The following is a 24,421-nucleotide window of genomic DNA, read 5'->3' as shown; positions in this document are numbered from 1 at the left end:
CCTCTAATTTCTTCTTTAAGTTCAGTTCTCTCTCCCCATACCTTACACAGAGCTATCAGAACCCAACTGACAATTTCAATGCTCTGCCTGGATCTGCAGCCAGATTCACAAATTCAGTACATAGATCTATATTCTAAGTTCCTGCAGGTAATAGCTTTTAAAATTGTTTCAGTACCATAAAAATGGGGTGCCACCACTCCAATCTCCAAAAGCAGTTTCCTCACCACCTTTCAAGCTTCCATTGACAGTTGTTTGTCATTTTTTCAGCCTCTGCCAACAATCCCATCACCACCTTTCTAGCCCCCAAATGCTACCCAGTCCCAAAACCAATGAGACACATTTTAGGATCTTGTTATGTCAGCACCTCACTAATAACACCAGTTTTTGTTTCAGCTACCTATTGCTTCCTAACAAATCATTCCAAAACTGTGTCTTAAAGAACAACCATTTATTTGATTGTGATGCTGCAATTTGGGCTCTAGTCAGTGGGGCACATCCTCTGCTGCTCTCTCCTGTGGTCACTCAGGTGGCCATAACCATCTAGGGTTCAAATGGAAGTGGAAAGCCCAACATGGCCCTAGTCACGTGTCAGGCACCTACCTAGAGCTTTTTGGCCAAAATGTCTCTTCGGTCCTCCAATGTCCCCTCCAGAAGCATAGCCTGAGTATCTTGCATGTTCCCAGTTTACAAGTGCTTACCAAGTTTCCACTTGGATAACATCCATTGATGCTAGCAAGGCACAAAGCCAGAGTCAATGAGTGGGTGTGGGGGGTGGGGGCAACTATATAAATCAATGAGGGAGGTATGATTCATTGAGGGGCAATTACTGTAAAACTCTACAAATCTCCCATCCAAAAATTGATGCTTTCAAATTGTGGTGCTGGAGAAGACTCTTGAGAGTCCTTTGGATGGCAAGGAGCTCAAATCAGTCAATCCTAAAGGAAATCAACCCTGACTATTTATTGGAAGGACTGGTGCTGAAGCTGAAGCTCCAGTACTTTGGCCACAGGATTCAAAGGGCCGACTCACTGGAAAAGACCCTGATGCTGGGAAAGATTAAGGGCAAGAAGAGAAGGGGCATCAGAGATTGAAATGGTTGGATGTCATCACCAAATCAATAAACATGAATTTGAGCAAACTCCAGGAAATAGTGAAGGACAAGGAAGCCTGGTGTGCTGTAGTCCATGTGGTCACAAAGAGTCAGACACAACTTAGTGATACATGCTTTCAGACACGACTGAACAACACAGCTGGGAAAATAAATAAACTAAATTTTTAAAATTAATAGATAACTATCATTAATAGTTAATTATTATTGATAGTTAATAGTTAACTATAATTAATAGATAACTATGGGCTTCCCTGGTGGCTCATAGGGTAAAGTGTCTGCCTGCAATGCAGGAGACCCAGGTTTGATCCCTGGGTTGGGAAGATCTCCTGGAAAAGGAAATGGCAACCCACTCCAGTATTCTAGCCTGGAAAATCCCACAGATAGAGAAGCCTGTAGGCTACAGTCTATGGTAGGCTACAGTCTATGGGGTCACAAAGAGTCGGACACGACTGAGTGCCTTCACTTCACAACAGATAACTAGAAAATGTAGGTCACACATTTTTAAAGATTCAATAAAATAGGGAGATAATATAAAAGTAAAATCAGGAGGAAGAAATAAAACCAAAGTTTAGAAACTAAGTAGAAAAATCAAAAATGAAAATATTATAAATTTATATAACAATTGGTATGAGGTTAGAAACAAAAATAAGCTAAAACTAGCCCAAGTATATGGTGAATAACTCAACAAACAAACAAAAATATTTAAAAATTACTAAGAGGATTCAAAAGCTTGACAAACCAAGGCAATCAGGATTTTTCAAGCAAAAGTATTTCTCATTTTGGTAAATCACCCAACAATTTGTCATACCCAAGAGCTGGAATTATATGGAAAAAAACAACAACAACAACAGTTCTCAAACTTAAGTATTTACAGAGCTTGTCACACTGCAGATTCGAAGGTCCCAGCAGTGATTCTAATTCCATAGATCTGAAATGGGGCTCAGGTACCCAAGTAGTGTTAATTTAAAAGATCCAAGGACAACACTAACTGCGAAAAGGGCTTTCTCAGACCACAGGCCTCCTTATCCTTTGTGTGTTACATTTACTGCTTGAAGTTCTTATGACAAGCCCACCTTTAAAATTTCAGAATCAAGGGCTAACGTGTTCTATGCCCTTAGCTAATAGCTCAATTTGAGCAGCTTCACCCTTTCAATCCTCCCTCTTGCAGTAAAGCAGCATTTTTCATATTACAGGTCATGACCAACGAATGAGTCATAGAATCAATTTAATGGGTTGCGACCAAAATAGAAAATATCAGAGGGCATTGCACGTAATGATGGCAATTACAGTTTAAGTACTATTACATGAAACTTTTGTTTCAGTTCTGTGTCTGTATGTACAATGAAAATCTATGATATGAGTCATAGGTAAAAAGGTTTGAAAATTTCTGCTATAAAGAATAAGATGGAGTCATCAAGGAGCTAAAAGTTTTTCAGGTGAAAAGTGCAGAAACACCCTGAAATTCAAAGGAAAAAAAATTAATGATGATAATTTCATTTTATCATTATTGCTGTAGGGTTTAATTATTCAGACACTTCAATGCTTCAAAGAACAAATTTAATATGCAGTTATTCAGCATCTCCCTGAACAGGTAGGTGAGAGGAATATGGTCCCTATCTTTTAGAAGCTTATAGTATTAACATGTGGTTAAGATGACTAGAGAACAATATACAAAAAAAAAAAGTATAATCATAAGTTAAATTTACAGGGCTGTAGGATTCAAATAAGTGAATGATGGGATTAAGGAAAGTTGTATGAAAACAACAGAATTTGAGTTTAGCTTTAAAAGAAGTGTAAAACAAGAAAAAGCAGAGAAGAAAAGGTATAGTATTAAGTCTTATTGTATAACCAAACTAGGCTAACTGTGAAAAGAATCTCCAAAGCTCAGTGTATGATACAACGGTAAGTGGATTTACTATACCTGGTCATTGAGAAACCCAGGTTCTTTCTATATGGTAGATTCACCATCTCACCTGTTGTCTGAGTCCTCAACCGGGTCCTCTGTCTGGCCAACAGACAGGAGATAGAGCATCAGGCCTGGAAATGGCACCTCACTTTTCTGGTCTTTTTTCACAGGCCAGAACTCATTCACATTTGACTACTAGTAAAAATAAAAAACACAGTCTAGGACCAAAATGGTCTAGCTTCTAAAATGGTGTACCTCTATTCATCCCTGATCCTCTCTTACAACTAAAACATTCCAGACGTAATTAACAAATACAAGAAGATTCTGAACGGTGTAAAGATATACTGGAGTCTGGGGACCTGAGGACATAAGGAATGACATGGCACTGAGTTCCCTGGGTGTCCCTTTTGCTTTCTGTGCATCCTAGATGAGGTGCCAGAGAAACCTGCAACCAAGAAATACCAACAGGCAGGACAAAAAAACTGAAGAAGAGCCCACTTTCTAGCCAAAAGACTGGAAAAGGATGGCCAAGGGGAACAAAAAATATTTTTATAATACCGGTCCTAATCCAGCCAAACACCAAAGGAAAACCTGGCCCAACACCAGAAATGAAAACATGTTTACAGAGTGTGCATGTCTGCTAAGTTGCTTCAGTCGTGTATAATTCAGTGCAACCCTATGGACTGTAGCCTGCCAGGCTCCTCTGTCCATGGGATTCTCCTGGGAAGAATACTGGAGTGGGTTGCCATGCCCTCCTCCAGGGGATCTTCTGGACCCAAGGGTGGAACTTGCATCTCTTGCGACTCCTGCATTGTCAAGTGGGTTCTTTACCACTAACGCCACCTGGGGAACCTATTTACAAGACCTGTACACAAATGCCTGCAGAAGCATTATTCACAATAATGAAAATTCAGAAGTAATCTAAATGTTCATTGACTGGTGAACAGATAAACAAAATGTGGTATATCCATACAATTCAATACTATTCAGCAATAAGACTTCACAAACAGTTGGTATATGGTACAACAGAGACAGCCCTTCCCAGGTGGCTGGCTCAGTGATAAAGAATCTGCTGCCAATGCAGGAGATGTAAAAGACACAGGTTCAGTCCTTGAGTGGGGAAGATACCCTGGAAGACGGCATGGCAACCCACTCCAGTATTCTTTCCTGGAGAATCTCATGGACAGAGAAGCCTGGTGGGTCACAAAGAGTCAGAAATGATTGAAGTGACTTAGCATGTACTCACAACAGAGATAAACCTCAAAACACATTATGGTAAGTAAAAGAAGCCAGACAAAAAAGATTACATACTGTTTGCTTCTATTTACAAGAAATATCCAGAAAAGGAAAATCTATAAAGCAGATCAGTGGCCGCCTAACGCAAGATGGAACCAAGAATTAACTTCAAACAGGTATGAGGGATCTTGGAAATGTTCTAAAAAGTGATGACTATGTACCTCTATAAATGTATTAAAAATCATTAAATCACTCAAAATGGGTATAAACCCCCTTTTTAAAAAAGGAAACAGAATAAAATAATGAGCTACCATGTTATCCACCATCTAGATTCAACATTATGAACTCATGACCAATGTTGTTTCATCTGTAACTCCATTCTACTTTTCCTCCTCCATATTAAAGTAACTCTCTGTTATATATATATATATATAATATATTATATTATATGGTATATATATTATATATGTTATATATAATAACATATATACTTTATTATATATATATTTCATTGAAAATTTAGAAGATTCATAGTATAGAAGATAAGGATTTTTAACCTAATCACAATTCCATTTCTACATCTTAAAAAATATATTAAAGTATAAGTGATTAAAAAATGGTACTTTGCTCAACCATTTTAAATAAGCTTTTGTTGCTTTCACATTATTTTTACTTTCCTTTTTATTTCTTTGAACATGCTATGTTTAACAGACGATAGTTCTAATATCCAAAGTCTTTAAGATCTGATTCTACTAAAGGCTGTTACTAACTCTAGTAGCACTTACTTCATTGTATGTTAGTTTTCACTGTGAGATCATGCTCATCAAACTTTGCATGTGCCCAGGAGGACTGGAGATAGCTCCTGCCAGGTGCCTGAGACAACCCTAAACCCCTTGCCACTATAAATTAATATCTTTGTTTAGGGTTTTTCAGTTATAGTGAATGTGAATTCAAATCTCAATCCCACATTAGGGCTTTTCCTCCGTACTCAGAACCTAGACAACTTTTCCCTCAGAACAGATTCTGATTTTAGTTTATTCATTCCCTAAAGATGTGTCTCTTTCATGATCCTGAATTTATTCAGAATTCCTGTTCCAACTACCTTGTATGAACCCAGGACCTCGTCTTCTGATCTCCTTGTGGCCATGAAAACCAAAACTCTAAGTTACCACGTATTGAGAAATGTCCATAGGAAAGCCGCTTATTTTAATGCATACTTACTACTGTGGAAATGCATTTACTCTTATCTGTGGTCTGTAATCATTTCCCTTACCTTCCAGCAAGGTCACTATGCATTTTTAAAGATTCTTAATGTTTTATTTATACTTTTTAATGAGTTCTGCATAGGAAATACTTTCAATATGTCTACTCTGCCTAATTTTGTCTAATTCCTTCTTAGAAAGTCTATAGCCTTCAGTTTAAAATAGGGTATCTTTTATCAACTTGAGTTTCAAAATTTAAAAATCTTTCATCTCCCACTTATAAATGTAATTTCTATATTTTTAAAATACCAAATATACTATAAAACCATCCCCAAATTAAATAACTTACTAAAAACATCATTTAAGAAATAAAAATCAAAATGGAACATATCTCCATGAGCAGGAATACTATCAGGAGGCATTGTAGCACAACCATAAAGCACAACTTTTGTGGGTTATTATTTAGCAAAATGGAAAGGATTAACAGAGTTGGTTCAAATCATTTCTCAAATTTAATGGCTATGCCACTTTATGTAAATCATCTCCAATGTTTGGCCTCCATTTTTCAAACGTAAAATTTAGAACTTGAATCAATATCTCAATGTATCAAATGTTCTATGCATATGAATCTGAATAAAATATTAAATTTCAAATTTTAATCATTTTTTAAATTTAAAAACATATAAAAGAAAAGCAGTAATATGCCAATTAGTAAACATCATGAATATACTCAGCAGAGAATACAGAAGTACTGTACACAATCTACTCTCCACTGGTTCAATAGCAATGTTTGTGGGTATATTTATTCATACATTTCAACTGACTCATTGGAAAAGATCCTAAAGCTGGGAAAGATTGAAAGCAGAAGGAACAGGGGATGACAGAGGATGAGATAGTTGGATGGCATCACGGATTTGATGGACATGAGTTTGAGAAAGCTCCAAGAATTGGTGATGGACAGGGAAGCCGGGTGTGCTGCAGTCCGTGGGGATGCAAAGAGTCAGACACGACTGAGCAACTGAACTGAACTTACTCGTACATGTATACATGTGAGTGGTAAAGAACCCGCCTGCCAATGCAGGATACATAAGAGACATGGGTTCAATTCCTGGGTCTGAAAGATCCATGGAGGAGGGCATGGCAACCTACTCCAGTATTGTTGCCTCGAGAATCGCATGGACAGAGGAGCCTGGCAGGCTACGATCCAAAGGGTCGCAAAGAGTTGGACATGACTGAAGCAACTTAACACATATACGTGTAAGTATATACACACAGACACATAGATGCATATATTATATGTTATATATTATCTATCATATGTTATAAATGGGGGGGTTGCAGAGGGAAGGAAAGAGAAAGAGGAAGAGAATAAAATAAATGTGGCAAAATATTGAAAGCTGGGGAATCCGAGCAAAGAATACATGGGAGTTACCTGTTCTACTCTTACAACATTTCTATAAGTCTAAAAATACTCCAACATTAAAAAAAAAAGTGCTATGAAGTCAGTGTTTAAATAACAGATCTAACCCTGGCTATACTGAACAGAAGCACCCTGTTATTCTATCATAGGACATGAAGAAAATCTCCAAAGGAACATTTTAAAGTCATCACTCATTCATGGTTTTAGTCACATATGTTTGTTGCTATAAATGCAAACTGATCTATTTGAATTCTCTATTATTGACAGGTTACAGAACTATATAAAAATGCATAACATCCTAAGGTGTAAAAACCTCAGGTGAGATTTTTGAGCCAAAAGTAATTTGGGAAGAATGCACACCTGTAAGCCAATAAAGGCTTCCAACATTAACTCCTGGCTTCCCAAAGTCAGCCCTAGCCCACCAAGAGCAAGCAGTAAGAGCACAGAGCAGTCAGCTTCACAGGAAATATGTGCCAGGCAATTCCCAGCACCTTGGAAGTGCAAATTCAGCAAGTAACAAAAACTCCCTAACTCTACCTTAAACCATGGTAGGCAAATCATGATACATCTCTTTTCTTGAGAGTCTATTTATATCTAGTGTCTCAGAATATCAAAGAATAATTACAACTACCACAACTATTGTATATTAAGCTCACTATAGGTTTAAATTTTTTTAATAAAATAAAATAAATAATGTGACAAAAAGAGAAAAGAGCATCAGCCTCTCTGCTTATTCTTTTGATGGAACTTTTAATTTTAAACTCAGAAGGCAACAGACAATGAGTGCAAAGAGCCAGGCAGAAGTCTAAGAGGTTTATTACAAGCCAGTTTCTTCCGGATCATTATTCTCAGGTAACTGAAAATCGACAATTTTGGACCAATGAATGTGTGGTATTGATAAATAAAGACCTCAGTGTTGATTAGACTCTACTTCCCCTCAAATTTTCTAATTTTCTAATCTATGCTGCATAAATCTTTCTCTGAAGTCTGAGCTAAAGAGACAGTATTGTGCACTGTTTTCAAACATTTTCCCCTCTGCTTATGGAAGAAGGAAAACAGCATACTATATAAAAATTATGTGGCAACTGCAACAAAAACAGGACAGTGATACAAAATGATTTCTTTCAGTTGTTTTTTTAAGTCTTACATCTTAATTTTGCATGTAGAAAACATACACCTTTTATAAGAACCAGTGACCCTGCTTCAGGCATTCTTACTCAAATAAATTCTACAACTTTGGCGTGAGGTCATTAAACTATTCCTAGGGCACCTTTTTATTCTAAAAGCCTTTGTAAGCGATTGAACTTCTAATTTGAATAATTGCATCTCACCGACATAAATTCCCTCTGTAGTTTCAACTGTATGCAATATCAGCCTTTGTTTCCTGAGTTAAATTAATGTTGAGTAATGTGGTGCTTCTTGGAAAAAAAAAAAAAAGGTGCTTCTACTTTCATGGTAACCTTTCAGCAGCCAGTAGAAGTGATTCATGGGCATGAGAGGGGAAGAGGTCAGTTTGAATAATTATTAACCAACAACGTCTGCTAGTGCTCTGTGTGTGCAGAGCATGGCTAAAGGTACATCTCGTCCAATAAAAGAGACATGCCTATATAACTTGATAAAACAAAAAACATCAACTATTTCATAAACTGAATCCTATTTTCCATTGACTTACATCATGCTTGTTTGCATTGATGACTTATCTAACTAGCTGTGACTCCTCATGATGGACCTCCTCTATCCTTCTAGTCATAGTGTAAATTAATACTAGAAAACCTAACCTCAAAAAAGAACTACTGAGTAATATTTTAAAAGTAAAGAATTATTTTTTATAAGAGAGAATCCTGAAAATGAGTTTCTCCTATTAAACCTCAAGCCAACAGAATTTTTTTTTAAGACATAAAAAGAGCTCTAGTCCAAAATTTGTCACTCAAAGCAAATTTCCAGGGTTGCTATAACAGTATTTATTCAATAAACTCCAAAAGATTGGCATTATATGTACTTTTAATGAAATTCAAACTCTCAATTCTTGGATTTTCTTAAATAACATGTATACAAGTTGCAGAGTGACCTTTTTAAGAAGTCATTCTAAAGATCCAATTGGCCCTGGGCTATTTCAATCCATTCCAGAATTCAGTGACTTAGAATTTCAACCTATTACAATTTTGTCAGACTTGAACTACAAAAATTAGGGTTATTCTAGGTAGACTCAAAGGTTAATACAACTTTTTACATTACCTCTGAAATCTAGCATGTATCTTTGGCATCCTAGTGGCTGTGGTAGATATACCTACCTATTCACAATTCATCCTTCCCACCTCACCTTGCCATGACTTCCCTATGGGTGGAATATACTTCCACCGAATTGCTTTGGGTTTTGCTGTGTGACTTGCTTTGACCAAGGGAATGTAGACAGAAGAGCAGAAGTTCTGAACGGAGGCTCTAAGATGTTCTGAGCATTTTCATTCACCCTGTGTCCCGCTCTCACCCATGAGAAGAGCACACCCCAGACTGTCACTGTTCCTTCAGCAGAGGGCCCACAGTGAGAGATACAGGAAGCAGACTGATCTAAACCCTTAGCCTAGAGTGACTATAATCAATCTGCAGACCAATGAGCAAGAAATAAAAATGTTATATAAACCACTAAAATTTTGGGGTTGTTTGTTGCCACAATAAAAATAATAGTGTTGGACTATAAAAGGGCTCAAGGTATTATTTTTCTGGTACCATTCTGTCTCAAATTAAAATTTCCAGGTTCATTCTCTAAACTAGTATGCTAAACCAAACAAGTTTTGGGTTTTTATTTTTTCTTTTTCCATTTCTGGATGTGCTAGGCACTGACCAAACATCTGACAGCTTGATATCTTCATTATCAAATCTCATCTGAAGATATAGCAAGTATCTAGGATTAATAATTCTTAAACCTCTGCTATAGCAAGATGACCTTGAATACAGAATCTGTATCTGACTTCCATACCTCAAGAGCAGTTTTGCACATACCAGCCATTTGATAAATGATTCCCTATTCCAACTCACAGTTACCGGTGCTTTTATTATTGTCCGTACCTGCAAATGTGCAAATGCCCCGAGTCAACAAAATTATTCATATAGTTGAAATGAAAGAAATGACTACATATGGTCTTTCTACCTGAATACACAGGAGCACTCAGGTACTATGCAACGAATGACGCTCAAGACTGGTTGTTGTTGTTGTTCGGTCACTAAGTCGGGTCTGACACTTTGCGACCCCGTGAACTATAGCATGCCAGGCTCTCCTGACCTTCATTGTCACCTGGAGTTTGCTCAAATTCATGTCCATTGAGTCGATGATGCCATCCAACCTCTCATCCTCTGTTGCCCCCTTCTCCTCCTGCTCTCAATCTTTCCCAGCATCAGGGTCTTTTCTAATGAGTCAGCTCTTCACATCAGGTAGCCAAAGTGTTGGAGCTTCAGTGTCAGCATCAGTCCTTCCAATGAAGACTGATAACCTATTCCAATAGGAGTTCCCTCAAAATGGCACGCAGATTCTTTCAGTGAATACTGAGATTTAGAATGGATGGCTGGATGACAAATCTCATGGTGATATACACGGATATGCAGCAGAGATGGGTCAGCATTCAAGGGCACAATTCCAAGGAAGGTTCCTCAAAAGGAGCCCTGAGCTCCTTCACCGGAGCAGCCTTCTCTGCTCATCACTGATCCTTTGTGCCACTCTCGTCTCCTTCTCAGTGTCTCGGGTGTTTCATTTTCTCCGTCACCCAACTGATCTGTGTTATTTTCCTTCCTCTTCTTCTCCACATATTTTTCTTTCTTGCCTATTGTTTTATCTCTCTTCCTTTCACACTTTTAAGCCTTGGTATAACAAGACATGACCACACATCTAGAATACTCCTTCTGTTCACAACAAATCAACCAACTGCAATAATCCGGGAATAATTTTCAGGCCTCAGAGTCAATAAAAGCAGGTGTGTGCCTTGCAGGAAGCTCAGGGATTTCCAGAGAGTACCACACACCCTGCCAACTATTTACTACTTGCATCATTAGAGAAATTTGAAGACAAGAATTTTTTTGAATTTTTTGTCAAAAATTCTGAACCCCATGGCCTAAAGATGTTCAGTTCATCAAAGCTGTAGCATAGCAAAGATATCTTCAAATATGCTGAATTAATTATTAACAATATCTCATTACTGCATTTTCTAGTCTGAAATAATTTTAAGTATGATTCAGTGATATCTAATGAAAGTGTAAACAAATTATCTATTATCCTCAAAAGTAATCTAAAATTCTTATAATATAGACAAAACCATAATAAACATACATGTTTTTCCTTTCTTCCCAGAATATCCTTTACCCTTTCATTCCAAAAATAACACCTCCTCTTCTTCTGGGAAGTATCACCACTACCTCACCTTGAAAGCCCACAGGAAAAATGTGATTCAAATATATGTTGTTGCTTTCTCATTCCTCCTAGCCACAGGCTAGGGGTATGTACCTGTCCAAAGGTAGGCCAATCATGGCACCCTAACCTTCTCATCAAAGTTGATCTGTATTTGCATGGATCAGGGCATATGGTCCAAGCTGAGTCAATCACAGTCCTTCTTCAAGATTTTTAAAAGTGAAATTAAGGCATAAGGAGAAATCTCACTCAGATGGTAAAGAAATTGGGCATCTAAAGGCATGAGAGCTGCCAGCAGCCATGTGCCCTGAGTCGAGATGAAAGCTGGTCTGAGAGAACTAAGCCAAGATGCTGACAGAAGCAGATGTTGAAAGAGAAAAGACTGAGCACCCTGGCAGCATTCAAGTCCCCGCTTCCAGTTGTCCCTGAGGACTGCCACATTCCTGCCTTCCACCAATGTACTTATAAGCCTTCCAATCAATTTCCCTGTAGATCAAAGTCAATTAAGACTGTTCTTCTCTAACCAACAGCTAAGGAAATCCTACCAAACAAACTACAAGGTAAGAAATTTGATTCTTGGGGTAGTGGTCCAGGAATACTGTAAGAAATTCTAATGTATGTGCAATAAACTTACTATTTAATCAACAGATCTGGCATTTAAATGACAGATCTTGTCATCTAAAGGCTTTAAAAGACAAGATCTGGTATATTCAAGACTTTCTTCATTGTCTTCTTCACTGGGGATAAGCTTTGTGTTTTCATAAAATGGCTATTTCCTTGTGTTTTTTCCCTCTGAGCACAAGTCATGAACATAGTATATACTGGGCTAAAGGCATGAGGATTGCAAACTATGATTGCCATACGATTCTCTGGAATATCATGAGATCCAAGATTATGAGGTTTTGTGTTCTGGAAAAATTCCATCTCAGGATACTGAGGGTTGTGTAACAAGACAGCACTAACAAAACTGGAAAAAAGTCATTATTTGTGTGATTATTTGTTATCCAAAAATAATACCTGTCAGGTTCAAAGGGATGAAAGGGTCCAAAAGGAATTTGGATGGCTGTGGAGAAGGCAGTTTTAATCTCAAATGAGGAATCTGATTCAAAAGCTCAACAAAGAAAGTTTAATTTCCCCAAAGAATTGAGTCTAAGATGAAGCTGCTAGGAATTTAAAATTAAAGAGGAAGGAAATATAAAACCCATTCCTGTTAAATGTATTAAACTGCATTTAGGAATAAAGCCATACACTTATAAATCCCTCTTCCTTTGTTTGCTGTACCCATGCACTACAATATTTTTGCATTCAAAGTAAGTGACCAGTTTGCTTGGAGCTGGTGACCCACTCTAAAGTGAACATGAGAGACAGGGTTTAACTCAGAAGCCCCAACCCAAGAGAAGGGCCCCGTCATTCTCAAATGATGGAAGCACAAGTCAATAAGTAAATATTCAGGCAGACATGCTTTAGAACCCTAGTTGAGGAGAAGGGGACGACAGAGGATGAGATGGCTGGATGGCATCACTGACTCAATGGACATGAGTCTGAGTGAACTCCGGGAGTTGGTGATGGACAGGGAGGCCTGGCGTGCTGTGATTCATGGGGTCGCAAATAGTCAGACACAACTGAGCGACTGAACTGAACTGAACTTCACCCCAAAAGCACTCACTCAGGATCTCACTAAGCACCTGAACTCAGGAAGAGACCTGATTCTCAGTACAATAGTTACAGTTTTAACAAAGCAATTTCATTCTAACTCTTCAAAGCTGATGTCTATGCCCTCACCTAGTTTAAAGACTAAAAAAGGGGAGGAAAGTAAGCTGGTTACTCTGTATCATTTTAAATTCTTAGAAGTTGATACATTCATTTTATTTGTTTTATAGAAATATTTAGTATAATGCATAAACAATACACAAAATAATGGAAGAAAATGAATTATATTACAAAATGCAAATTCTTAGTTGATAAACTTACTGAAACAGCTAGGTTTCAGACATAAGCATTAGAATAATCAAGTTTTCTCTGAGTTACTAGAGACTACTTGCATATAACTTTTGGAAATCGCCACTCCAAAATTTTTCCAATGTAAATGGCATTTAATCTTCTTAATCAGCAACATGGTTAAAGAACACACTAGAATATCTGAAATCAGTGCTGTAGACTTTTCCACCTATCAGAATTCTGTGTGTGCATAAATGTGTGAGTGCATGTGTGCAAGTGTAAAACAATCAGGTAACTGAATTGGAGACAAATTCAGCCTGCAACTGAACTCATAAATGTGATCTCAGTCATATATGGATAATTTTTTTAAAAAAAACTTAAAATCTCAGGCCACAGCCACAGAAAGTGATATTATTTTATAAAATTTCTTTAGAATCTCAATTTATCATTCCTAAGGGGGAGGGAACTATAGATATAGAGAACCATCAAAGAACTATTTTTATTCACCATTGCTTATAATATGACCACATTAGAAGACCTTATAAAGACATTTAGTAATGTTAAAATTTCATTCAAGGCCTTTAAAAAAACCTTTAAGTTTCTAGCATGGACACAATATACAGAAATCTCATTTCTAGTGCTTGAGAAACAACCAAACATGTATTTCAAAGAAAGGAGTCATATCAGTTTTACCTGCATCGATGTTCCTTCCACTCTTGCCACGCAGGCAACTTGATCCAAGAAAGTAACTGCCACAGGTACCGCCACAAAGAAGCCTTTACAAAAGGCTTTGAAGTACCTTTTCACCCAGCCTTGGGACTGTGCCATGCCTAAAAGCACAACAAAAATAAATATGAGATTAGCCCCAAGAAAGGTAAGAAAGAAAACATAAAAAACAGTGCAAGAAAAATAAGAGTTAAGAAAAAGCAACCTCATCTCAATATGTTTCATATTCATCCTCCCTGAGGTCTCCAGCACCATGGAAGCACTGTAACTGCCCTGTGTTGCTTATGTTCAAGTTGTTATTTAAGAGATACATCATTTTCCATCATGTTTAAACCAATGTTATGGGGCCTATGTTATGGCAGCCAAATTTATCCTAATATAACCATGAAATATATGAGAAATCAAAAAAAAATATCACTGCATGTGAATTCAATACTGTGCTGCTAAGTTACTTAGTCGTGTTCAACTCTGTGTGACCCCAAAGACGGCAGCCACCAAGCTCCTCTGTCCTCGGGATTCTCCAGGTAAGAATACTGGAGTGGGTTGCCACTTCCTTCTCCAATGCATGAAAGTGAAAAGTGAAAGTGAAGTTGCTCAGTTGTGTCCAACTCTTCGCGACCCCTTGGACTGTAGCCTACCAGGCTCCTCCATCCATGGGATTTTCCAGGCAAGACTACTGGAGTGGGTTGCCATTTCCTTCTCCAATACTCATCCCTATAACCACTGAAATATATCTGACTTAAAATCCCAAAGTCAAATACAATAACTCAGGTGAATTCTTTCCCACAGGTCAAGTAGCTTAATAATTTCAATAGAAAACTTCTCCTCACAAAGCAATGTTAGAAAAACAATAAGTATTCCAAAAGTAAATCCTTTCCTGTTGCTGACTATGGTGCAGATGCTCCTTAAGCCCTGATACCTGTCCTCTTCTGCAGTAATAGAAGTTCTGGGGAAACACATGGCTGCCCAGCCTCCCTTGAAGCTAAGTATGACCATGTGATTAGGACTGATGAATGGCATATAAGCAGAAACACTGTGCCTTAGAAGAATTATGTCCTCCCCTTTGTTCCCATTTTGTGACACTTGTGATGGTGTTTGTAGGAACAGGAGTTAAAGATGGCAAAGCAATAAAATAGAAGGGTCCTAGGTCTCCAGCACCATGGAAGCACTGTAACTGCCCTGTGTTGCTTATGTTCAAGTTGTTATTGAAGAGATAAATCACTTTCCATCATGTTTAAACCAATGTTATGGGGCCTATGTTATGGCAGTCAAATTTATCCTAATGTAACCATGAAATATATGAGAAATCAAGAAAAAATATCACTGCATGTGAATTCAGTACAGATAATTATCAACCCTCACTCAGCCCTGTAACCACTTGGTTAATTTTCAGAGTTTCTTCTTGTACAATGAAAAACAAAATAGTGAGAGATCAAGAGATTCTACCGTACAAGACCACAATGCAGCTAAACACAGTCCAACAGATGAAGAACCCTCCTGGCTGGGGAAGATAAATGACCAGTTTGTTTACCAGTTTCTCAAAATAATACTGATTCATACTATGTGATAGGTTATAATTTCAGTCCGTTCTATTTCTTGACTAGGACTAGATAAATACAGGAAGACCAGATTATTCTAGTGGGCTAGGGCAAGAGATGATGGTAGGATGGATTGTAGCGTTGGTGGTGGTGGTGATGGTGATGGAAATGGATCAAACTGGGCAAACTTCACATATGCATTTTGGAGGTTAAACAGACAGAAATGAAAATGGATGGACAAGGATTGGGAAGAGGAGAAGAGATGAGAAAAGTATTGAGGTAGTTGTGACCTATTCAAGCACTGTTATTTTATCATTTCCTTGGATTACATGCCAAAGTACTAAAAACGTGCTAATAATTCAATTCCTGAAAACTCTAAAAAGTACAAGGTCATGGGCTGGATGCTGCTGCTGCTGCTGCTGCTTAGACACTTCAGTTGTGTCCAACTCTGTGCAACCCCATAGACAGCAGCCCACAAGGCTCCCCCGTCCCTGGGATTCTCTAGGCAAGAACACTGGAGTGGGTTGCCATTTCCTTTTCCAATGCATGAAAGTAAAAAGTGAAAGTGAAGTCGCTCAGTTGTGTCCAACTCAGCGACCCCATGGACTGCAGCCCACCAGGCTCCTCCATCCATGGGATTTTCCAGGCAAAAGTACTGGAGTGGGGTGCCATTGAGATACACAAATGAAAAGCAGACACAGTCCTTGCTCTCAAGGAGTTACAAAGTGCCAGGGAAGATTGCCTTTAGACAAATATTTCCAAGGGAAAATAGCATTGAAAAGAGCCAATGTGCCTGGGCCAAGGAAGTGTATGCATTAGAAAATGATTAAGAAATGTGTCCCAAAGGAAAAGGCATTCTAGGTAAGACTTCGGGCAAAAGCAGCAGTGTGCATGAAGACCTCAGAGTGAAATAAAACATAAGTTATTTAAGAAACTATAAGAAATTCAGTTTCATATATATACAAACTTTAATATGCTAATGTTTAATTCAGTAAACATTTATTTATTGCCTGCTAAACACCAATGCTAAGTGCAGGGGATATAAAGACAGATAGATATACAGTATAAAATCATTTAAATACCCTCCTGAAACAGTACTTCATATTGCTCCATGATCTGAAAACTAGATCCCATATGCCGCAACTAAAATCCCACATATGGCAACTAAGATCCAGTGCAGTCAAAAAAAAAAAAAAATAGTAAGGGGTCGGATTCAATTTCTAACATTCTGTCCAGGGCTGTCATTCTATATCCCTATATGTTTTTTTTTTATTGTTTCTCCAAGTCTTCAAGAAGATACTAAAATAAAGAAAGGCACTTAGGTTATTATTGACCAAGGAGAGATTATGTTGAGAATTTTAGGTTTGAGAATTTGTTGTTGTTGTTGTTGTTGTTGTTTTTAATGTTGAAAGGAAAAAAGACTTTTAGTATACAACTAGTTACAAAAGGGAAGCAGAGTAAAGTTGGAACTAGCGCAAATTATGTGACGAGACATATTAAGCACAAGTAAGACCTGAAAGCCACTGCCCTTTCCCTTTTCAGGCTCACAATTCCACTGCTGACCCAAGCACTGCTGCCATCTCCTGCACAACTCAGGACAAATACTTTTCTACTGTTGCTGTTGCTGCTGATAAGCCACTAAGTCATCTCTGACTCTGTGACCCCATGGACTGCAGCATGCCAGGTTTCACTGTCCTTCACCATCTCCTGGAGTTTGCTCAAACTCATTCCATTCAATTAGTGATGCCATCCAACCATGTCATCCTCTGCTGCCCCCTTCTTCTCCTGCCTTCAATCCTTCCCAGCATCAGGGTCTTTTCCAATGAGTTGACCCTTCACAACAGGTGGCCAAAGTATTGGAGCTTCAGCTTTAGCATCAGTCCTTCCAATGAATATTCAGGGTTGACTTCCTTTAGGATTGACTGGTTTGATCTCTTTGCTGTCCAAGGGACTCTCAAGAGTCTTCTCCAGCACAATTCAAAAGCATCCATTCTTCGGCATTCAGCTTTCTTTATGGGCCAACTCTCACAACTGTACACGACATCTGGAAAAACCACAGCTTTGACTATATGGACTTCTGTCGGTAAAGAGATGTCTTTGCTTTTTAATAGTTGTCTAAGTTTGCCATAGCTTTCCTTTCAAGTAGCAATTATCTTTTAATTCCATGGCTGCAGTCACCATCTGCAATGATTTTGGAGCCTAAGAAAACAAAATGTCACTGCTTCTATTTTTTCCCCTTCTATTTGCCATGAAAATTATGTGGGAGGTGTATCTATCGAGGGTATGCAGACTCTGCCCAAGCACAGGGGAGAAAATAAAAGCTCCCTTGCAGATTAGGGGCCATTATTTTCAGAGGCTCAAAGCAAAAGTCTCAGTACAGTCCTGTCCTACCTGAATTGTGAATGACACCTTTAACTCATAATAATAAAACCCTCTTTGGGACTTCTATCATTAAAGTACTAAAGCTATACACAAAGGAAGAAGTGAACATTACACTTCTATGTCAAGTTATATTAAATAAAATGTTTAAAGTGCTATGGCATTCACATTTTGGTAAAGTTAATGAATCTCCTTTTCTATAAAGAATCATTGGGATGATCTGGTCTTTTGTTCACATCTTAAATATTTAAAACTACCATACTAATAAGCACTGAGCATCTGCTTTCTCTGAGAAAATTTCCCTTAAAGCAATAATAATGTGATATCCCAAGCAAAAAAGGAATAATTTTTATCAGTAACCTCATTCTTCCAGTAACCAGCCAAGTCATTTAGGTTCAAAACATTGCTCCTGAGAAAATTACTGCTTAAATAGTAGGCACACCTGATTCACTGCTGAAGTACCTAAACAGAATATTTTTAAATAAGCTTTCAGATTCCATTGAAATCATATTTGCCACTTAGTATATAATACCTGCAAGTAAAATTTTTTTTGGCATTACTGACCTCAACTGCCTAATGACCTCCACTCTAAATATCTGTCTTTCCTCTCACACGTGTTATGGTTTGATCACGCATGAATTCATCTAAAATCATTCTTCAATTCCCATACATTTCATCTTATACAAAGTCACTAATCACTCACCCATAGCAACCAAGTGAATAAATATACCTCAAGTCATCCTAATTATAAAAACTATTTTTTTTAATTTTTTTTTTTATTTTTACTTTACAATTCCGTACTGGTTTTGCCATACATTGACATGAATCCACCACAGGTGTACATGCGTTCCCAAACATGAACCCCCCTCCCACCCCCCTCCCCACAACATCTCTCTGGGTCATCCCCACGTACCAGCCCCAAGCATGCCATATCCTGCATCGGACATAGACTGGCAATTCGATTCTTACATGATATTATACATGTTTCAATGCCATTGTGTGGCAGGTTTGGAGGTAAGAGAAAAACAATAAATGACAAAGCAGTATCTTATACAAAGTGTAACCTTTCGATCACAGAAATCAGCCCACACATTTAGATAACAAAATCAAAATTTTATTTGTAAATTCAAAGTGTATATCAAACTACAAATGTCAGAAAATACAAGAGCAGGGATCCAAACAAATCTGACACTAAATTCCTGATTTAGTCATATTTTATTGATCACCTACTATGTAACTGTGCTAAAGGGCACATACAATGCACAACAAGGAAGGCGTGGTCCCTGGCCACATGGAGCTTACATTTTCATTCTTTCTTCATTAAGTACCTACTTTGTGCTACTCACTATGCTAAGATTTTGTTGTTGTTCAGTTGCTAAGTCATGTTGGACTCTTTGTGACCCCATGGACTGCAGCATGCAAGGCCTCCCTATGTCTCACTAAGATACCAAGAGTAAAAAGGCACACAGAGTCACAGTTCCTTCCCAAAGGGCCTGCGACAAGATCACAAGAAATTAGTAGATGACCACACATGACCAGGCTACCCTCCTCCATGTATCTCTCCAGTAGCTCCTGATACCAATAACCTCACTCTGCAAACATAGCCTAAGCATGCATGTTAGGAGGCAGGAGGCATATGAACTAAATCAGGGGAAAAATAATAACTGATGAATGAGAACAACTTTGATTCCACTAGAAGCAGATCTAGGAAAGTAATCGATGGATCCTAATCTAGAAAAAAAAATTGGGGTGCTAACTTCCTCCTTTCAGATTATAAATAAATAATGTATTATAAAAATAGATAATTAATGCTTAAGGTTTTCTCCTCAATGCTGAACAATGACAGGGATTTCAGGCAGTTTACTAGACAGGAATCTTGTTGACATGCACAGAACTGGCAGTGACCCCTCAATGGATAGCAACAGCACTTTAATTTTTTTTGAAGTTCCCATGTTTTCTCTCCTACAAAACTGTGTTTTTCTAAAAACAATAGGAACATTTCGCCATCATCTCTAGCAATCTAATTTTTTTGGCAAACTTGACAATCAAGAAAATAAAGCCATTGAAGGTGACTGCAATGCTCTATATTTTCTCTTTCCTGCATTCTTCCAAGAACGGGAGACTTCTATCAACTCAGGAATGACAAAATACTTCAGAGGAAAAGACATTACTTTTTAAAAGGGAAAGTAGAGACCCAAGAGTTTTCAACCCAAGAGACCACAGTTCAGTTCAGTTCAGTCGCTCAGTCGTGTCCGACTCTTTGCGACCCCATGAATCGCAGCACGCCAGGCCTCTCTGTCCATCACCAACTCCCAGGGTTCACTCAGACTCACATCCATCAACTCAGTGATGCCATCCAGCCATCTCATACTCGGTCGTCCCCTTCTCCTCCTGCCCCCAATCCCTCTCAGCATCAGAGTCTTTTCCAATGAGTCAACTCTTCGCATGAGGTGGCCAAAGTACTGGAGTTTCAGCTTTAGCATCATTCCTTCCAAAGAACACCCAGGACTGATCTCCTTTAGAATGGACTGGTTGGATCTCCCTGCAGTCCAAGGGACTCTCAAGAGTCTTCTCCAACACCACAGTTCAAAAGCATCAATTCTTCAGCACTCAGCTTTCTTCACAGTCCAACTCTCACATCCATACATGACCACTGGAAAAATCATAGCCTTGACTAGACGGACCTCTGTTGGCAAAGTAATGTCTCTGCTTTTGAATATGCTGTCTAGGTTGGTCATAACTTTTCTTCCAAGGAGTAAGCGTCTTTTCATTTCATGGCTGCAGTCACCATCTGCAGTGATTTTGGAGTCCAAAAAAATAAAGTCTGACACTGTTTCCACTGTTTCCCCATCTATTTCCCATGAAGTGATGGGACCAGATGCCATGATCTTCGTTTTCTGAATGTTGAGCATTAAGCCAGCTTTTTCACTCTCCTCTTTCACTTTCTTCAAGAGGCTTTTTAGTTCCTCTTCACTTTCTGCCATAAGGGTGGTGTCATCTGCATATCTGAGGTTATTGATATTTCTCCCGGCAATCTTGATTCCAGCTTGTGTTTCTTCCAGCCCAGCATTTCTCATGATGTACTCTGAATATAAGTTAAATAAGCAGAGTGGCAATATACAGCCTTGATGTACTCCTTTTCCTATTTGGAACCAGTCTGTTGTTCCATGTCCAGTTCTAATTGTTGCTTCCTGACCTGCATATAAGAGACCACAACTAGGCACAAATATAGCAGATTATCTCATAGCTAGGAAATGGCAACCTACTCCAGTGTTCCTGCCTGGAAAATCCCATGAAGAGAGGAGCCTGGAGTCACAAAGTATTGGACATAAGAGAGCATGCAAGCACACATCTCACAGCTAACACATTTCATGAATATGAATGTCATAATTGTAACAAAATGGTTGGCCTTTTTGGTACTGAGTTCAGACAAATTCCTTTCAATGAACCAGAATCCCCACCAAAAGTGGAGTAATTGGGAGTCTTAATTATTGGTTTAATTCAATAAAATTGCTAGGTATTGGCTGCTCCCAGTATCTAGGTAGATGTGATTTTAAAAGGGTCAGAAAATAGATTTTCCCAGAGTAACATTTATCCCACTGTGCTCTGCCACAATGCTGAAAGTTCTTAGCATTGTAGAACATGGGCAGAGTTTCTTAAACTTAAGTGATCACAAAAGTCACCTGTCTTGCTTATGGAAAACATAGACTCCTGGGACTCAACCTGATTAAGAGGAGATTCTCAAGGGTAGATGTGTGGATCACGTATATCAGAATCATCTAGAGGAGCATTTGCAAATTATATACATGTGCTTAGTCACTCAGTCGTGTCCAACTCTTTGTGACTGTATGAACTATAGTCTGCCAGGCTCCTCTGTGCATGGGATTTTTTCAGGTTAGAATACTGGAGTGGGTATTCACTTCCTTCTCCAGGGGATCTTCCCAACCCAGGGATTGAACCTGAGTTTCCTGTATTTCTTACATTGCAGGAGGATTCTTTACCCAACCCTCATAATACATGGTGATATTCTGTGATCTCTAGTATTATACTACAGGGAAGAATACATACATGTGTGTTAAAAAAAATTCTTAGATGATTCTAATATGCTGTCTCTGGTCTTCCTCCCTGTCCACAATCCTCATTCACCCTCATTGGAGAATCACTAGCCCAAAAAAGGAAATCATTTTAGAGGGAAATATTTTTTAGTAGCTTCATTGAGGTATCATTTACATACCATAAAATTCACCCACTGTAAGTGTATATACTTCAAAGATTTTTAGCAAATTTATGCTGTTGTGGAATCATCACAATACATTTTTGGAGTATTCTGTCACCCCCATAAGCTCACCATGCCTATCTGAAGGCCAGTTCCCATTCCCTTCCAAGCCCCAGGAATATACTGCTCTCTTCTCTAAGAGATGTGCATTTTAAAGAAATTTTAGTAGTTTTTTTTTTTTTTGGTCTGGCTTGTTTCATTTAACACAATATTTTTGAGATTCATCCATGTTGCATTTATAAGTAGTTCATTTTATTGCTAAACAACATTTCATCATATTGATATGTCATAATTTAACTGTTCATCAGCTGATGGGACATTTGGATTGTTTCCAGTTTTGAGCTATTGTGAATAAGGCTGCTGTAAGTTTCTGCATACAAGTCCTTGTGGAATTGCTTGGTTATATGAAGTGTATTTTCAGTATTCTGAGGACTGCCAAACTGGTTTCCGAGGTGATTGTATCATTTTACATTTTCACCAGCAATACATGAAGGTTTTGGCTTCTCCAGACTCTAGCCAACACTGGGCATTTTTAGTCCTTTAGGTTACGACTATTCAAATGAGCATGCAGCATGGTATTTACCTGTGATTTTGACTGGCATTTCCCTAATAACTGATAATGTCAAACATCTTTTCATGAGCTTAGTAGGAAGTCTTGCCTTTATTAAAGTGTCTGCTCAGATCTTCTGCCAATTTTGTAATTGGTTTGTCTTCTTATTGAGTTGTAAGGATGTGTGTGCGTGTGTGTGTGTGTGCTTAGTCGCTCAGTCATGTCTGACTCTTTGTGAACCATGGACTGTAGTCTGCCAGGCTCCTCTGTCCATGGGGATTCTCCAGGCAAGAATACTGGAGTGGGTTGCCATGCCCTCCTCCAGGGCTTCTTCCCGACCCAGGGATCGAACCCAGGTCTTCCACACTGCAGGCAGATTTTTTACCATCTGAGCCACCAGGGAAGACCATGTGTATATGTATCATTATAGATATATAGGTCTTTTATCAGATATACACTTTTCTCAGATATACATATTTTCTCCTTCTGTGTGTCTGGCTTTTTTATTTTCTGAAAGATATCTTTTGAAGATCAAAACAAAAAGATAATTAGTAATCTTTAGAAATGTGAACTCCAGCATCAAATTATTTATCTTGAACTGTGTGACTTGTATGTATAGTTTAAGTCAAAAATTCTCAGAAGGAATGAAATGGCAAGCAAAAATAATTTAAAAAAAAAAACTGTCAAAAGTAATAAAGGGGAGAAATATAATGGGGTTAGACATAAAGTGAATCATGTTCTGGCAAAGAAACCCAACTTTAAAAGTCCACACTGGTAGACTGATGAAGATAAAGGTCCTCTATTCTGACCTAAAACCACTTCTCTGACAGAGATAATTAATTGTCTTTTGGAGAGTGATGAACACCTGGACGCTAAGAGAGGTAAAATTCTAAGTCAGAAATATTAAAATGCAAATGAACTCTAAGGGCATGTTGTACTACACTGATGTAGAGAGAAAACACCACCAGAAATCAGTAAGAAATGCAATTTCATATAAGCTTCCTGAGTTTAGGGAAGGACTCCTTCCACTTTCAAACCTCATGCATTTATCCCCACCTCTCCTTCTGCCTTTGTTGGAGCTGAGGCTGGCAGTGCTCTGCAGAGGCAGAGTCACCAAACAGGGAAACTCAGTAGGATGGTGAGTGAATCCAACCGTGTTCAGTCACTCAGTCATGTCCAACTCCTTGTGACCCCATGGACTGTAGCCCACCAGCTCCTCTGTCCATAGGATTTCCAGGCAAGAATACCGGAGTTGCCATTTCCTACTCCAGGGGATCTTCCTGACCCAGGGATCTAACTTGTGTCTCTCATGTCTCCTGCATTGGCAGGCAGGTTCTTTACCACTAGTGCAACCTGGGAAACAGATCTCAAGTCAAATCATGATTCAATCATGTGAATTTGGGCAAATTACTTCATCTTTCCAAGCCACAATTTTTTTCATATAAGAAATCTTGTAGGGTGTTTCGGATATTCACAATGTTCATATTGTGTGTGTGTGTTAGTAAACATTTACATGAAGAAAGAAAACACCCATAAACTAGCATATTATGTGCAATGTATTAGAGAACAATGGTGAGATAATCAAATTAAAGGTATTTCTTCAGATAAAAGCATTAGCCATGTACAAAGAAGAGGACTAACAATGACAAATTTTAAAAGGGCAAGAAACTTAAGAATGTCCATTACTTATCATTAAACCAATAAAGCCTATCTTCTAAATAATGGGACACCTAATATCCAGAGTGA

The 24,421-nt window shown here is 38.3% G+C and overlaps 1 protein-coding gene across 3 annotated transcripts in view; it reads right to left on the bottom strand.

Annotated features, from left to right (window-relative positions):
- IMMP2L (inner mitochondrial membrane peptidase subunit 2) overlaps positions 1–24,421 on the bottom strand; it is a 957,053-nt gene that overhangs the window by 897,573 nt on the left and 35,059 nt on the right. For all 3 annotated transcript variants that reach the window (XM_040260170.1, XM_040260171.1, XM_040260172.1), the window contains exon 3: positions 13,900–14,036. In XM_040260170.1, the coding sequence (XP_040116104.1) occupies positions 13,900–14,034 (135 nt within the window). In that variant the 5' untranslated portion in view covers positions 14,035–14,036. The remainder of the gene's footprint in view (positions 1–13,899; positions 14,037–24,421) is intronic.

Source organism: Oryx dammah, unplaced genomic scaffold, assembly GCF_014754425.2.
Source record: "Oryx dammah isolate SB20612 unplaced genomic scaffold, SCBI_Odam_1.1 HiC_scaffold_18, whole genome shotgun sequence".
NCBI lineage: Eukaryota > Metazoa > Chordata > Mammalia > Artiodactyla > Bovidae > Oryx > Oryx dammah.
This window is presented reverse-complemented; position numbering and strand designations above follow the sequence as displayed.